The sequence below is a fragment of the Convolutriloba macropyga genome, chromosome 4 (genome assembly GCF_964194025.1).
Source record: "Convolutriloba macropyga chromosome 4, txConMacr16.3, whole genome shotgun sequence".
In the NCBI taxonomy this organism is placed as follows: domain Eukaryota; kingdom Metazoa; phylum Xenacoelomorpha; order Acoela; family Convolutidae; genus Convolutriloba; species Convolutriloba macropyga.
In genome coordinates, this window is record NC_134471.1 from 34,741,141 (window position 1) to 34,759,228 (window position 18,088).

At 36.1% G+C, this 18,088-nt stretch overlaps 1 protein-coding gene across 3 annotated transcripts in view; it reads right to left on the reverse strand.

Moving 5' to 3' along the window:
• LOC142337637 (EF-hand calcium-binding domain-containing protein 5-like) overlaps positions 1-18,088 on the reverse strand; it is a 112,182-nt gene that overhangs the window by 20,350 nt on the left and 73,744 nt on the right. For all 3 annotated transcript variants that reach the window (XM_075387016.1, XM_075387018.1, XM_075387017.1), the window contains 7 exons: positions 15,308-15,464; positions 14,906-15,081; positions 14,504-14,599; positions 6,179-6,288; positions 2,514-2,682; positions 781-912; positions 204-463 (listed from right to left, as the gene is read on the reverse strand). In XM_075387016.1, the coding sequence (XP_075243131.1) occupies positions 204-463; positions 781-912; positions 2,514-2,682; positions 6,179-6,288; positions 14,504-14,599; positions 14,906-15,081; positions 15,308-15,464 (1,100 nt within the window). The remainder of the gene's footprint in view (positions 1-203; positions 464-780; positions 913-2,513; positions 2,683-6,178; positions 6,289-14,503; positions 14,600-14,905; positions 15,082-15,307; positions 15,465-18,088) is intronic.

An 18,088-nucleotide genomic window follows, 5' to 3' on the forward strand; every position in this document is an offset into this window, starting at 1 on the left:
TGCTTAAAACTTCATTCGAGAGCAATTGGTTCTAAGCAATAAGCAAACGCTCTCGTCAAAAAGCTCCTTTTGGATCAAAATAAATCAATATTAAACGAAGCGGATGAACACAGCTCAACAACAAATATTTGTTTCAACAAATCTTTCGGCAAGCTAAAGCGCCATCTCAAAGAGCAAATAGACGTCTAGAAGTAGACGCTAACTTGAACATATTATCCTGAAGCGCGAGAGCCTGGGTCTCCTTGAAGTATGTGACGTTGCCAGTGTAATCGGATCCACACATCATTCTAAGTGTGAAGGGTGCTTCCTTTTGAGAGGGATCGCTCTCCACCAAGAAGAAGGTGACCTCCCTCACAGACGGGCAGTTGCTCTTGATCCATTTGATACAAGACTCAACGATCTTCAGACTACGTCGCTTAATGTCAATTAGGGCGAACGCCTCGTGGAACTTCTGAGCCACGCCCTAAACGCAACAAAATGTCATAGCATAACAGATAACAAAACTCAGGACTGACTTCCTACTTCGAGGTGAAACTAATTTTCTCGAAAGAAAAATTTCTCAGAAAGGAAAAACGCTGTTTAGTATCGACTTCTAGACGCGCATTTTGCAGCCGAGACGATATCAAGATTGACAAACCTCATTTTGAATGTAACTCTGGTCAGAAATATCTAGAGCAAAACGCAGTCAGTACGCTAATTACTGTTTTTACAGCATCTTGGTGTTAAAAATCGAGGACAATTTAAAAGAAAAGGTTAAGATGAAGCGCGAGTACTACTGACCTGTACGAAGGCGAGCTCGTGTTGTAAGAATATTCTATTCTCTCTGTTCTGAGTGCGAAGAGTGTCCACAGCAAGGGTTCCATATGCACTCCTCCTTCCATCCAACACCGGACACACAATCAGACTCCCATCCTAAATAAAATCCAACTGCTTTACATATTTTATCATTCAAATGGGAGGAATTTTATTAACTGCAAGTAATTTCTTTAATAGAAAGTTAGTTCTATTTTAATTGACCCATCTCGGAGACAACGGCAAACATGCAGTAAAATTTGATTTCGTGGAGAAACATTGCAGTTTAAATAAGGGCTTTTGGCTGAATGACTAAACCAGGTTAAAACCTTAAAAATTAATATCAAGTTCATAAAACCATCACAACATGAGATTTTTCAAGTATTAAGATTGCAGATAGCTAATACTAACATTTAACAAATAAGGGGGACAGTTGATGGAAACCTTCCGCAACAAATGTTAAAATACGCTCGAAAGATTAGAGCAATTCTGAATATTAGCAAACATAGCCGGCAGATTGCCGGAGAGTAGCCGCGATAGACGCTTGTGGCCTTCCATGAATTGAAACAACTAAAGAAATAAGATAGACAGATCGACCACCAGTCCTTTAATAGACAACTACACTTTTTGGGTTAGATTCGGACTGTCAATTTTTTGACATATACAGTCTATAGGGAAAAAGCGCTAAGAGAGCTTTTTCAAAATTGATATTCGAAATCAAAAGCTCAAGACTAATACTCAAGAACTAGGGCATATGAGTTTGGCACTACTTAGATGCACACTATTTTATGTTCATAAAATTTAAAGTTCCATAAGTGAGTTCAGAAGTCATTTTTGTGAGTGAGGTAAGTCACGCAATTGACCTAAAAGCAGAAATGACTCCAGACACACAAATTTTAACTGCAAAGCAATAGAAGTCACTGAAGTCAATTCCAAGAAGTCAGGTCGTAAGAATCATCGATGATGGAGACGACGAATTAAAAAACATAGCCGGTAGAATAGCGGAAACGACTCGAATCGTCAAGCCAAAAAATCTCTATCCTAACTTGGATGAAATCAGAATATCGAAAAAAACACTAGAAATAACAAAAATAGTAGACCAATATAACATAAAAAAAACGTTTATAACATGAAAATTTTTTCAGTTCAGGGGTGTGGGTAGGTGCTGGTGGGGGGTATGTAGGTAAGTGGGGGGGGGAGGTACGAGGTGGGAGGGGTAGGTACGTTGGGGGGGGGTAGGTACGTTGGGGGGGGGGTAGGTGTGGGGGGGGGGGGTAGGGAGGTGGGGGAGGGTGTGAGGGTGTAGGTACGTGGGGGTGGGTAGGTACGTGGGGGGATAGTTTTTTTTTTTTGGGGGGGGGGGGGGGTAGGTAGTGAAGTGGGATCAAATTTTCTCAAATTGACCTCTTCACCTTGAATTTCAGACTGTTACCAAATGCTATACATTACAAACTAAGATATTGTTAAAGTCCAATGTCCTCGAAAACAGAAGTCAGCAATCAAAAACGGAGGTAAAAGCTCGAATAGAAAGAAGTCAAAATTCAAGTCATGAACAAACTTGCTTTCTGCTTTAAAAAACCTGTAGAATATCAATACTCCTCTTCGAGTCATAAAAAACCACGATGTCCCCAATAATAGCCGCTATCGCTTCGCCCGCAATATTGAAGTACACCCTCCTCCCACAGCTATACTGCTTTAAGCAAAGGCAGCTTCTAACATACCCGATCATTTCTCCGGGGGTGCCAGTAGTGGACGGATCCATGCGACTTCACTTTGGGCACGTGTATCATCTCCCTCTGACTCATGGCAGGGAAAGAGACATTGGGAGTGAGGTGGGTGATGTAATGTCCAAGCATGAAACTAGCATCTTCAACTGTCGCCGCTACACACCTATGCATAGTACATAGACTTTATACCTATTGACCAACCACCATTTTATGCAAGTCATTTCTATCAAAACCAATGGATAAGAACAAGGTCTTGCAGAATTCTTGGAACAAAAAAAGTAATAGAATCCCAATTGCCAAAAACCCCGATAAATTATTTTACATAACGTTCGAACCCAACACATGTAAACAATCTCTGCTTACTTATACCTTATCCAGAGAATAATTTAATCGAAACTAGCAGGTCCATAAAGGCTATCTGAATGCATCTTATCATAAAACTTTAACAATTGATATTATCATTGAAAACTTATTTGTGATAACTGGTGTACATACGATCGCTTCAATGAATTTTTTCTTCAAACTACTTTGGACACACCAATAAAAAATGAAGAACCAAATATGTCAAAGAAAGGTTTTATGCGAGTTAAGAGTAATAGACGTTCTCACGGGAGCATTATAAAATCAAAACAGATAGACTGAGGTATATATATATATATATATATATATATATATACATATATATACATATATATATATATATATATATATATATATACATATATATATATATATATATATATATATATATATACATATATATATATATATATATATATATATATATACATATATACATATATATATATAATATATATATATATATGTATATAAAGAGAGAGAGAGAGATGGGAGAAAACCAACGTTCAGAAAAAACAAGAGTCCTGTTGTTCAGAAAAAAATTCAGAAAAAACAAGAGTCTGGGAGAAAACCACGGGAGCGAAAAGCGAAAAAAGGGAATTAACGAGAAAAAGAGAAAAATTGAAATTGATGAGAGAGGCAAGAACAGAAAAGAATACAATGCAACAAAAACCATAAAAACATCAGTAGCCGACCGTAATAAAAACAATAGGAAAAAAATTGAATCAAAAACAGAGAAAAAAAATAAAAAGTTAGTAGAAAACCGAGAAAAGAAAAAGAAAGAGAGAGAGGAAAAGGAAAGTGAGCGAAAGAACGCAAGAAAAAAAGGAAAGTGATAGAATGAAGGAAAATGGGACAGCAAACAGAAAGAAGCCGAAATCATGAGAGAAAGAGAAAGTACAGGAACAGAGAGATAGTGAGCAAGCTCAAAAAGCAAAAGCAGAAAGTTGAGTGCAAAAAATATCACAGAGAAAACACTTGAAGAGCAGAAAAAAAGAAGATCGCAAAACAAAAAAAGATAGAGAAAGAAACTGAAGAGAGGGAGAGATACAACAGTTCGAAAGAGGAGAAAAAACAGATCCTGAATGAGACAATGAAATCCAGTTCTCATAAAAAGGATGAATGAGCTAATGAGAACGGATGTGACCAAGACGTTGAATGCACTGATAAGAAAGAATCATTGGCAAGCCTTTGCGAATGCTTTTAAGAAGTCAAAAGAGACCGAACTGAGTTAAGGGGCTGGCTAATGCCATCAACAAAATTTTCCACGAAATTATGCAAGGAAAATTATATAACTATCATGTTTTGTATGCAATAATTCATAATTAACAGCCCTTAATATGACAAAGTCCTCTTCTGAGCGCTAAAAAATTAGTATTTATTTCAAGGTCTCAGTTTTGTCACTTATAATTTTTTGGCGTCTAACTTTGGTTATTGCATCGGCACCTTTTGGGTCTGTTACACTTCACAAATTTAGTTCGCTGAATTCCTCTGTATTGAAAAACTTTTGTACAGTGAAACTTTGACAAAACAAATTTCCATCATCCATCTTTTAATTCTTGACGTTTTTGGTGAGAGGCTTTTCCTTAACAAATTTTCAATACAACGTTCTTCAACAACAATTTTTTGACAATGAGTTACGAAAACCAATGATGTTTTTCGGTAATAAACCTTCTGTCTTGGCACAATTTCAATCATTCGCCTCTTCAGTATCAAAAGCTTTTCGCTGAGACCGTTTTCTGCAGAAGTTTTTGGTCACAGACCCTTTTCTGAACAACTAATCTGCCAATGATTTTTTTCGAAACAATTGTTTTTGTTTATTGAAATGACGATTGTTGTCTTTTTCCTTACTAAAGAAATTTCGGCAACAAGTTTTTTCGCAAAGCATTTCCGATAGATGACAAAACCTCTCAGCAAAATTTTGGGTCAATGACCTTTTGGCAAAACTTTTCGGTCTATGACCTTTTTGTAATACTTTTTGGTCAATGATCTTTTAGAAACATTAGTAGGTCAATAACCTTAGAGTACATTTTTTTTTCGGTCACTGACCCCAATTAAGCAACCGCTTAACCAGTAGTAGTGTTAAAAGCATGTTGCTCAGCGATGCCTCTAAAACATGCCGCCTTATGTGTTCACGCGATTAATATATAGAAACAGATTGTTTTAAGTTAGCACAATCGCAATCAACAGGCTGAATACTAATCGGCTTCGCAAAGAAATAACTGATCATGAATTAGTCCTGGCTCACAGATTGCAGGATAATAGTCGCCAATGATTCTATGAGTCATAATTCTGTTCAACGGAGTAAGAAACATAACAGGACAAGTCCTGAACTACAATTCAAAGAACTTTCATTGGCTCAACAACAATAAACCTAAAACTAGACCTAGAAGCGGCTAGGAATAGGCTCAAAAAACCCGACAGAAAAAAAAATTGAAATTGAAAAAAGAGCAAAAATCAAAGTCAAATTCCCGCATGTGAACCTAAAACAAACAGCGAGAAAGCGAAAATCAAACTTCAAGAGATGGAAAAAATTTTACTCTGCATAATTACTCGCTTTTTCGCTCAACTTCCTGTTTCGGCGTGACCAATATAAGTGCAACACTTTGATAATTTCAAAAGTATCAAAATATGGGAACAAATCCTAGAAAACATTGCAGGACAAGTCCTGAAATACAATTCAAAAAAGTTTGTTTAACTGAGCATGAAAATAAACCTAGAAATAACTAAGAATAGATTCATAACCGACTTTAGAAAACAAGCCGAAAAAAACAAGCCGAAAAAAAGATATTTTGTTCAAAAACCGTTTTCTCACTTTACCTGAAAATGAGAGTGAAAAAATTTCACCTCACAAAGCCACTCGCCTTTCCCCCCACTTCCTGTTTTGCCGCAACCGAATCATTACTCAAATTCAAAAATTATCAAAGCGTGTAAAAAATTTTTCTGAGAAGATTTTTTCAAGATCATCCCCAAACCAGTAAAACAAAAAATTTCACCTTAAGGGTGCTCTATTCTACTCATAGACGGCGCCTCAACACAATTCAAATTTTTTCGAACTGTAGAAAACAATAGGGTAGCTATAATAGCCGGCTGAGATGATGACGGCTATTAAAAAATGGGGCGCTATAATAGCTGGCTGAGATGAGTGCAGCTATTAAAAATCAGCAGTAATTAGCTCGATGCATTTAAATCCGTCCTCGGTCATTTCAAAACAGCGACCAATTTTTAAAATACTGACAAGCGCAGTAAAAAAGTTAGTTAAGTTTTTTGCCGTTGACTATGTGAATTATTTTGGTTACCTGAGCAATTTAGTGGGAATATCAGGCATATCAGCATCCGCATCGGGATTTGACTCTAACATACAGATGCTGGCACAGATCTTCTTGTTGCGTCCATGCGACTCGGCGTCCTAAATAGGATTAACAGAAGTCAAATCCTCAAACGTTTTAACTTCCAACTTCATTAATCCGAACAAATTTGTCACCTTTACGGAAACACAAAACTAACTTAATTACTTATTTACGCACAGTGTCAGAAAATTTGAGTTAGTTATATTACAACCATCAGACTGCCGAATATAGCTGCGAAATACACTTGCACCTCAACCTTATCACACAAATGACCTAAGACATCTTGCTAGAGAGTAATAAACAGCGTCACACGCGCAATGTCTGTTAAAGAGAGGAAGAAGTCAATAAAACTGACTTTTCAGTAGTACCGTAGGAGCAATTGCAAAGGAAAAATCTAGGTGTCAACCAACGTAGAATCGACTCTAGTTAAAAATTGACTTGAGGCACCGACAAGTACTCACTGAAACAAATAACTAGATTACATTTAATCAATATTTAAAAAAAATTTAATGAAGCACAAGAAAAACAATATCAGAAACATTATTTGAAATTTCCAAATTTGTGCCTCCGAAACCATCCGAAGAAACAGTAAAATCGATGCAGAAACAAACGCGAGGGAAGAGAAGAAACAAAATCTGCTAGATATTTAGAATAATTCTGTTAAATTGCCCCAGTATTGATCTCGAGAACAATAATGACACGTTTCTGTTCAGAAAGTGACTACTCACACGATATGCACTTAATGCAAAAAAAGCGTACGCAAAAACCAGTTAAACGGTAAAAAAAAAAGAGCATTACAATTATGCCTTCAAGATTCGGCCAAATGATAACTCAAGTATCTGCTCATAGCTCTAAAACCATAGAAAAAGTAAAAATGAACCAGAAACACTCTTTTATTAAAAGAACTTAAAACATAAACATAGGGAAACTTTCAAGCACATAACCAGAAAATTGCTGGAAATTAGCCGCAGTTGACCCCCTTGCCACATTGGGATTAACAGAAAAAGAAAAAAAAAACAAGATACAAATTGACAGAATGTTTCTGTCAAAAACTGTTGTAATTTGGTTTGTAAATTTGGTTAAATTCTAAAATTATACTTACCTCAGCTTCCAAACAGAAGGCTATGAAGCTCAACAGCAGTGCCATCTAGCAATAGTTCTAGTGAACTTTGATAAATTAATGCACCATGACTTAATGGCCGGGCTGTATAGTATAGGTTTATCCGGTTGCTTTTGATTTTGCTCATGACTTTGACAGTATCAACTATATTACGTAATTCAATGAGTGAAAGAATGGAATTTAAAATCCATAAAGTTGAAACTCTGAGTGAGGTCATTCAGGACTCAGTCGTAAAAACCGAGACTTATGAAAAACTAAAACATAGCTGGCAGATTGCAAGAAAATAGCAGCAATAGCTTTGTAGATCTGCAGTCTCAAAATTTTAAAAAAAACGCAAAAAAGCCAGACCAAAGAAATCGCCTTTTTCATTGAAGGCTGATATGTTATCATTTAATTAAAAATCTATATAAGTTTTTGCTGCCTCTATAAGCTGCTCTCGTGACACACACCCATTTGACCTTATCTCTTTGAATTAAAGTAAATAAAAGTCAATTTCAAAGTGAGGAAGTCATTTTGAGAGTAAGGTAAGTCAAGTGTGACCAAAAAATTAATCTGGCAAATGAAAAAAACTAGCATCACTAAGAGCAAAAAATGACGTCACGCACGCAATTCAGTTTTAATTGCATGCACGAATGACTACAAAGCAGATTTGAAGTGGTTGTGACGTCATATGGTCGTAACGAAAATCTTGACGATGAAATAAAAAACGAGAGAGGGCCAATAATAGCCCCAGCTATCGCTGTGCGGCTATTAAAAAGTGACCAAATGTAAAGCGAATTAAATTCAATGAGGAAAAAATAGACCCTCAATTGCCTTGGAAAGAACTTGGCAATTGCCTTGGAAAACAGTTGGCTAAAAAATTGCGTTGCAAGGATAGTTAACAAAAACAGCTGACAGATTGCCAGAATATTGCCGCAACACCTTCGTAGATCTGCAGTTGGCTGCTATTTTCAAAATTGACAAATTGCAAAATTTATTGAGAAGTCGCAAAACTTTGTGATATCAATATTTCATAAATCATTTTTTGTCAAAAAGAAAAATATAGTTGTGTGTAGAAACTATGAAATAGCCCAAATTCGAGCACGAAATAAGTTTCAATGTCACATAAAAACTAAATATTGACAATTTTCAAAAAACCAAAAACAGCGAAGTTTTTAAACTGTTTAAAATTTGAGATAAGAATATCTGCAAAACCAAATTCCTTTCACCGGAAAACCATACAGTTACCCATATTAAATCCCTAAAAAGATGTTATTTGTACATAAAAAATGAAAAACTTAAAACTGACAAAAATGCCAAAAAAATATGAAAAAATGGTATAAAAATCATAATAACTTCGCGCGTGTTTACTTTTGCTTTACCAAAACATAAAATTAAATTGTCTTGCAAAATCTTTTTCATCTTGGCCAAACGTCAATTTAAGATCTATTAAACAAAATTCTCAAAGAGACGATAAAAAATTTTTACCCATTTCTTCTCAGAAACGCCTAAAAATGACCTGCTCACCCTAAACTGAGGCCTTCCCAGCAGCCTCAACACTCTAGGCACATGAAAGACCACTAAATGAGTTACGAACCTCCAATGAAACTTAATGCCCACTGGGCTTTACCAGGTTATCCCGTTTTGAACGCTAAAAAATTTATGGAAGAACGTGAAAGTCCTACAAAAAAAATTTAAAAGAGCACCAATACAATCTATTTTATGGATTGTAAAAAAAGAGCCACTATAAGAACCAGCCGCGAAGATGAGGGCATCTTATGATAAACATAGCTGGCAGATTGCCAAAAAATAGTCGCAATAGCGTCGTAGATCTCCAGTCTGGAAAAGATAGTGAGAGACCAAAAAGAAACCTAGAGACAAACCAATTTCATTAATAATCGGCTTAAATTATTGCTGCTTCTATTAGCTGCTCTCAAACAACCTTCAATTAGAGGGCCGCAAACTCACTTCACCTTATCTCCTTGAATTAAAGAAAAGGCGCTTTCAGAATGGGTAAGTCAATTTTGAGAGTTAGGAGAGTCACGTGTGACCACAAAACTTAATCACACGAATTAACAAAAGCCTATGCCCTCAAGAGTGGAAAATGACATCAAGCACGCAATTCAGTTGAAATTGCATGAGGGAATGAACAAAAAGCAGGTTTGAAGGGCAATTTCAAAAACTAATAAAGACAATTTCCATAAGCCATGAACTATTTCCATAAGCCATTAAATTTGTTTTCGCCTTAACTACAAAGCCGATTAGAATTGTCAGTCACAAAAATGGAAAAAAGTATGAATTCAAATGAATGAAATTATGCATTACTAGAACAGTTGGATCACCCATAGTAGCATTTTCAAGAGTGAAGTATAGCTGGCAGATTACCAGAAAATTGCAGCGATAGCTTTGTAGATTTGCACTCTCAAATATAGAATAAAAAACAGATCAAAAAAGAATTGTATCCTTTTCATTAAAGGTTGAGATGATTTATTTTGAGTAGGAATCTATATAATTTATTGATGATTTGATTAGCAGCTCTTAAATAACCCTCTATTAGAGTTACATATAATCCGTCCATCTTATCTCCATTAATTAAAGTAAAGGAAAGTCACTTTCAGATCGCGTAAATAATTTTCAGAGTGAAGCAAGTCACATGTGACCAAAAACAATCACGCAAATGAATATACAAATTGCTCCATTAAAAATAAAATGACGTCAAACGCAAAATTCAGTCAAAACTTTAAAATCCATTCAATTCAAAAAGTGAATGAGGCAAGTCAAGAGACAAGCCTGAATGTGGTGACCTATGTTAAACCAAAAACGTGAAAACCACAAAACGAAAGGTAAATCTAATCAAAAAATAGCTGGAAGACGCCGGTATCGAATCGAATTAGAACTTAATTTCAGCCTAGCCAAAGACCTAACTCAACGTTTAATTTGTTACACCATTCAATCTGATTAAGAATCTATATAACTTATTGATGCCTCTATTAGCTGCTCTCAAATAACCTTCAATTATAGTGACACACACTCACTTGACCTTATCTCTTTGAATTGAAGTAAAAAATCTTTCAGATAAAGGGATCTATTTTTGATAGTGAGGTAAGTAACGTTGGACCAAAAACAATCACGCGAATGAACAGAAACTCTCCACTAAGAGTGAAAATGAAGCCACGCACGCAATTGAGTTGAAATTGCATGAACAAATGACGAAAAGTAGATTTGAAGTGACTGTCACGTCATATAGTCCTAACAACAATTGACGAAATAAAAAACCAAGAGAAGCCGGCTATCAAAAACAACCAATTTACACCGCGCGAATTGGTCTCGGGGGCTTAGTCCTACGAGCATAAGGGGTTGGGTTGAGGATAGGGGCTCTCAGAGGTGTGGGGGGAGTGAAGCATGCGGGGTTACGAATGTCACGAAACTGAAACCAAGGGGAGGCGGACTCTGCTCAACATTTTCGGCGAATCACATAAATACTTAGAGACTAGTATGGCGTAAGGATCCAAGAGAGCTGCTCCGATATTTAAAGCCCTCCGAGCTTTACCGGTTTGTCTGTCTTTAAGAGCGCATAATTAAGAGCCTCACGAAAAATCGGTCACGCGAAAATCGTAAAAAAAAACCCAGTACTAATAACATAACCGACTAACGTCGGGCGAACAGCTCTCAAACCACCGGCGAGCGGTTGGCTTCGTCAGTAGCTAGCCACGGTTTAGTGAGGCTAGCTTTAGCTTGATTCGACAATGCAACTTTTAGTTTTCCCGTCTTTATAGTAAACAAATCAAATAGAAAACTGATATTTTAAAAATTTGCAAAATATTGCAAAATTTAAAAAGTTTTCAGATTTCACAGTGGAAAAAATCTTCAATAATACTTTTTGTCAAGTGGAGTAATGTCAAGTAACCCATCCGCGGGACATACAAAGATTCATTGGCGAGTAATGATCGTTAAACTAGTTATCGAAAGGAAAAAATATTCAAAAAATTTGAACGCAATAGCAAATTTTAACAAAATCTTGCTAAAATTCAAGATATAAATATCTTCAAAACCATTTCATTGTCTCAAGAGACTATACAGTATCCCTATTTCAAGCTTTAAATAGTTTCACTTCTTCATAAAGATCCATAATTTGGAACATGACAATTTTGAAGTTTGAAAAAAAATATCAAACAATTGCTAAAGCTGGAGTCCTTAAAATATTGATAACCATTTCATTAACTCCAGAAACTATGCGACAGTTTATTATCAAACCCTGGAGGAGATCCCTAGGACCCTGGTGCAAGACAAACTAAAAGATCAAAAAGATTCAAAAACCTGAAAAAATTGCAAATTTTTAAAAAACTCTAAAATGACAAATGATTAAAACTTAAAAAATCGCAAGTAGCATAAAAAACTGCTAAAAATTGTGATACAAGTAACTTAATATCAAACTCTAACGGAGGTTTTCTGTTAGGCTGAAAAACCTGAATAATGCCAATAAATGTCAAAAGACTGAAAATTGTAAGTTTTGTCCAGAAAAGTGCTAAAAGTCGTGGGGTTAAAATCTTGGAAAACATTCCATTACATTTACAAACTTTACAGTAACCTATTGTCAAGCCGTAGAGGATTTTTCTCAAGGTTTTTTCAAAAAATTGCTAAAATTGGTCCTTAAAGTTGGAAGCTATTCCATGGCAAAAAAAAATTTTTCATTAACTTAATATCAAATCCTTAAGGGGATTTTCAAGCTCTGAATCTGTAAGGAGGCGAATAATGAAAAATGACCAAAAATTCAAAAATTGCACGTTTTGTCAAAAAAATGCTAAAATTCGTTATGTTAAAAAGCTGAAACTATTCCACTACCACTAGAAACTATGCAGTAAACTATTATCAAACCTTAGAGGAGGTTTCTTGACACCTAGGGTTGATAAAAATTTTTAAAAATGACAATTTTTCAAAAAGCTTGAAACATAGCAGGCAAATTGCCAGAAAGTAGCCGCAATAGATCCTTCGTCTCAAAAAGAAGATAAAAGACAGACCAAAAAAGAAACTTAAAGGGCTGAGATGTAAAATTTTGATTAAGAATCCGTATGACTTATTTTATTGCTGTTTCTATTTGCTGTTCTTAAATAACCTTCAAATAGAGTGATATACCCCCATTCGACCTTAACTCTTTGAATTAAAGCAAAGGCAAGTCAATTTCAGAGTGAGGAAGTCATTGTTAAGAGTGAGATAAGTCAAATGTGACCAAAGATTTAAAGATAGCCGGCAGATTGCTGGAATATCTGCAAAAGAATAGACCTGCGCGCCGTATAATAGAGAAGGAAACAGAGACAGATCTAAAATGAAAAAAAATCGACGCCGCTCAAAAAGCTAGGTAAAAAACATTCAGCGATAAATTAATAAAGCTTGTTAAAATTCATCCCGCAGAAGCCTCTTATTAGAGACATTTACTGCACATACGTATTCTTTTGACCTTAAACAAATTCAAACTAAACTTAAGTTTTGTTAAAGGCAAAAGTCATTTTATTGAGTGAGGTACGCACTTGTGATCAAAATCTAATCACGCAAAAAACTTTTGCTAAAGAGAATGAGAAATGACGTCACGCGCTCAAAGGCCGTTAGTGAGAGGAAGAAGTAATTTAGAAAATGTGACTATTTCGGCTTGGCTGTGTGAACCAATGTAAAACGAAAAAGAGCGTCAGACTACGAAACAAAAAAACCAAGAGCACCGCAATATAGATCCGCTCAGCTTACAGCTTCGCAGCTAAAATCACGCGAAAGAACAAAGAAACTAGCTCCACTAAGAGTGAAAAATGACGTCACGCACGCAATTCAGTTGAAATTACATGAACGAATGAACAAAAGAGATTTGAAGTGGTTCTCGGTCATATAGTAAACAAAAATCTTCACGACGAAATAAAAAACCAAGAAAAGGCCAATAATAGCCCCAGCTATCGCTGTGCGGCTTTGAAAAACTGATCAAAAGGTAAAGCGAATTGAATTCAATGAGAAAAAAGTAGACCCTCAATTGACTTAGAAAGATCTTGGAAAACAGTTTGCTAAAAACTCTGTTGCAATTCTTTCTCAAATAAATGCTCTTCTGCATCGCTTCTTGGCTGATAAAAAATTTGCGTCTTTAGCGATCACTTCCTCGTCAGTAGCAAGCGACGGGGGTGCAACGGGGGGCTGACGGGGGAGGGTGGGGGTAACAGCACGCGGGGGGGGGGGGCAATAGTGGGGGGGTCAACAGCGGAGGGGTCTTCAACCTCTAAGAACCGCCCCTCACACCATAAGCATAAGTCTCCAAAACAGTTTGAGCTGAAACAGAGCTGAAAGGCTCTAAGAGCGCTTAATGCCCAATGGGTGCTACCTGTTTATCCCGTTTTTGAACATGAAAAGTCAAAAGCGTCAGACGAAAATTCGGTCAAGCCAAAAATCGCATAAACAAAAAGACCGACAGGATTAATATAATTGCTACAAACTTCGTTTGAGAGCAATTAGACGAAATGAATGTCAAAAATGCCGCATGCTAACAAAAACGGCTAGCGAGAACTGGAAAATTGGTTCAAACAAATAACTAGGCCTAGAATGAACTATGAATGGATTGGGAAAACCATTTAGAAAAAAACCGATGCAAAAAAATCGCAAAAGACAAAAAAAATCAAAGTGAAATTGCCGCATGAACAAAACAACCTAGCGAGAAAGTAAATTTTTGTTCAAACACCTTTTTCTCACTCTACTTTAAGATTAGCGCGAGAAAATTTCACGCCGCAAAACCACTCGCTTTTTCGCTCCACTTCCTGTTTCGGCGTGATCAAAATCACTACTAATTTGACTTCAAACATCATGAAAATGTGTGAACAGATCTGAAAAAAAAAGACGGCGCCCCAATTTAATTCAAAGTCATTGGATTGTAAAAAACCACGGTGTCCCCAATAATAGCATCTATCGCTTCGCGGCTATTAATTAACGTTTTTTACTCAGAGCAGACATTTAACGTTTACTTAGAACGGTATAAAGATCTCCATTTAACGGTTCAAAGAAAACTATGCAATAAAAATTTACGTTCATTCAGTTTTTTTAAATGATATCTCGTCTTTAATCACTCTCATTTGTTGCTTTGACACTTTAAGTGTACGGCTACCATGACTTGTCTCACGAGCATATGATTTCTAAAAATCTAAATGTGGTACCTTGTAGAGTGAATTGAAAACTGCCCTGTACACTGCTTCCATGTCTCCCGTGGATTGGGCAACTGCCGTTATCTCATCCAGCCACTTGCGTCTCGCCTACGCATTAAAACATCTCACCTTTTTTGATGGTCTTTTAAGACATTTTTAAATTTGAAAGCAAATTAAACCCGGCAGATAAACAAGTGAGGTGCTATCTGATTAACTTACTGTCAACTAGTTGTCGGACGTAGCAGTTATTTAGGGAGCTCAGTGAAAAATTAAAATTGACTAAATATATATGTTGCAACTGCAATACAGATAGATATTAGGTCTACATATTTCAAGAGCCGGAAACTGACAAGAACCAAATGAGTGACAAACTAAAGTGTCAAAAGTTCCACAGAACATTTCACAAGCACTCACCAATCCTCTTATCTTTTCCTCGTGTGACTTATCGATGGAATCATTTAGGAACTGGACGTATGGCTGCAACTGTTCCTCCTCACCGCCTGCTAAATGGCCTGTGATTGCAATTACCAACTCAACAAACAAGTCTTGCGTGAGCTGATTGTCGGCTACCGCGCCAATGTCGTCAAGACCTATAACCATCGATCTCACTTCACTTATGTTATTCAACTAGAAGGCATCTTTACGTACTCTCAGCCCCTACTCAGTTTTCAACATTGTCAAATTTGTATAATATTCAGATGCATTATAATAAGTAAAGTAATCCCCCTGGTCCTTGAACATCGTTTTCATCTTCTGAAGAAACACCACTTAGTTTCACAATCTTTTCACAATCAGAAATGCATGAGAAATACTAGCCTAGTTCAAGAGCTTCTTGTTCAACACCTCCTTTGTACTTCTCAGCCACACTGATGAACTGAGGCACCTCAACATAGCCTTTGCCATCACTATCCCACGTAGTAAAGAGTGCTTCCACTATGAACTTGCTGAACTTCTCCTTTGCATCACTATTTAGCTAAACACAATTGGAAACTGTAATGCATCAGATGCAAAATTCGCCCTCAGGTTACAAATCTTGGTAATGTACAGTAAACATGTCCAGTGAACGTTTTAAAGATAAACTGGACAAATTTCAAAGGTTCCAATTGTTTGTTTGCATACATCAACTGAATGTCATAACTTCAAAAATTGTTTTGGAGCTGAACCTCTTTGAGTGCCATTAAGAATATTTCATAGCTCCTTGTAGTATTTAAATCTAACAGTTCTTAACCTGAAAATGGACAAATATGCTCCTTCAAAGCTTCCTGTAAGAAAGGTTAAAATTCTAGGGCCGAAAACTCCCAGAGCTATTTTTGTTGCTATTTACGTTTTTCAACTCAACATCTACGCTTGGTTTGAGCAGAAATGCCAATACGTTCATGATTTCAGCTCTCTTTCAGTTAACATAGCCGGCAGATTGCCGGAATAGCTGCGAAAGAATAGACCCGCGTGCCATATAAGAGATAGAAACAGATACAGATCTAAATCCAAAAAATCGGCGCCGCTCAAAAAACTAGGCTAAAAAACATTCAGCGATAAATCAATAAAGCCTGTTGAAATTCATTCCACCGAAGCCTCATATTAGGGACCTGTACTGCACATATGAGTTCCTTTGACCTTAAACAAATTCAAATTAAACCTAAGTTTTAAAGTGCAAAAGTCATTTTATTGAGTGAGGTAAGTCACGTATGATCAAAATCTAATCACGCAAATAACCTAAAAACTTTCGCTAAAGCGAGTGAGAAATGACATCACGCGCGCAAATGCCGTTAGTGAGAGGAAGAAGTCATTCAAAAAATTTGACTTTTTCAGCTTTGCTGTGTGAACAAATGTAAAACGAAAAAAAGAGCGTCAGACGACGAAACAAAAAAAACCAAGAGCACCGCAATTTAGCCTAATCTCGGCTTACAGCTTCGCAGCTATAAAAAAGATCGATAGATTTTGTTCTGTTCTACTTTAATCAAAGAAGTTTTCATTTGGTCGAAAAGTGCTCTATTTGGTGTGCAATTTAATTTAGATTCTAAAATTATACTTAATTCAGCTGTGGGCCATTCAGCTTAATACTAACGCCAAGTAGCAATCACTCTAATGAACATTGATAACCTAATGAACGATGTCTAAATGACCGGCTTTAATCGGTTTAGCCCGTTCCTTTTGATTTTGCACATTTGACACTGCTGTGTGAACAATTGTAAAACGAAAAAGAGCGCCAGACGACGAAACAAAAAAAACATAGCAGGACAAGTCCTGACGTACAATTCAAATTGACGTAATTGACGAATTGACGAATTTTTATTGACTAAACGACTTTTTTGACTAAACGAATTTATTGACTAAACGAATTTTTATTGACTAATTGACGAATTGACGAATTGACGAATTTTTATTGACTAAACAGAAAACTAGACCTAGAACAGACTATTATGAATGGCTTGGGGAAACAATTTAGAAAAAAATTCTATCCAAAAAATTGAAAAAACATTAAAAATCAAAGTGAAATTGCCGCATGTGAACAAAAACCACTAGCGAGAAAGCGAATTTTTGTTCAAACTCCGTTATCTCACTCTATTTTAAAATTAGAGCAAAAAATATTCACGCCGCAAAATTACCCGCTTTTTCGCTCCACTTCTTGTTTCGGAGTGACCAAAATCACTACTCCAGTTTGATTTCAAAAAACATGAAAATGTGCGAACAGATCTTAAAAAAAAACATAGCCGGAAGAATTCCGGAAACCACTCGAAAGAGAAAATTGCCCAGACTTTTGACTACACAAATAGAACAACTATTGTGAACCCTGATTTTCCACAAACGCCATAAAAAATTTAAGGAAGAATAGAAACGGCATTCAAAGACAAATTGAATAAAAAACTAGAAAAACTTAATGTTTTTTTTAAATAGTACAAGGAAACATAAAGCCGAGTAAAATCCTTTTCCAATTAGGGCGATAGAAAGCTTGCAAAACAATGGGCAAGTCATAATAGGCTAAGAAACTTGTCTAAGAAAAAAAGAAAAACTGTGAGAAAAAAATAAGAAAAATGGTTTAAAATTTCTCAATTTTTCTGTCAATTTTCCGAAGAAAAGAATGATTTACACCAACAAAACTTTAGTCAATTGGTAGCTGATTACTCCTTAAGTAACAAGCTTCTATTCAAATCCCACTTGATGCATTAAAAACATACCCGGCAGATTGCCGGAAAATAGCCGCCGTTGATTCCAATAAGCATGATTGGGATTGAAAGAATAGATATTGAAAAAAAGATTTTTGAACAAAAACATTTTTTAAGTCCAATTTATTTTGATGGCATTTCGTAGTTGAACATCTTCTGTTTCTTAGAGAGAGGCTACAGGGGCTACTATCAATACCAATAAGCATTAGAGATGGTAACTAAGACTTAAAGGAACGACGTTCAAATAGCGGGCATCTAAAATTGGGCTTTATGGGTTTATCCCGTTTCAACTTCTGACTTCAATTTTTTATACTGACTCTGTTCATTTTGAATTGCTTTGCTGAGCAACTGATGTTCAAAATCACTTTTAGCAGAATGAGAGGAGAGAAACTAGCCTAGAGAAGTCAAAAAGATATCACGCAAAATGTTGAAA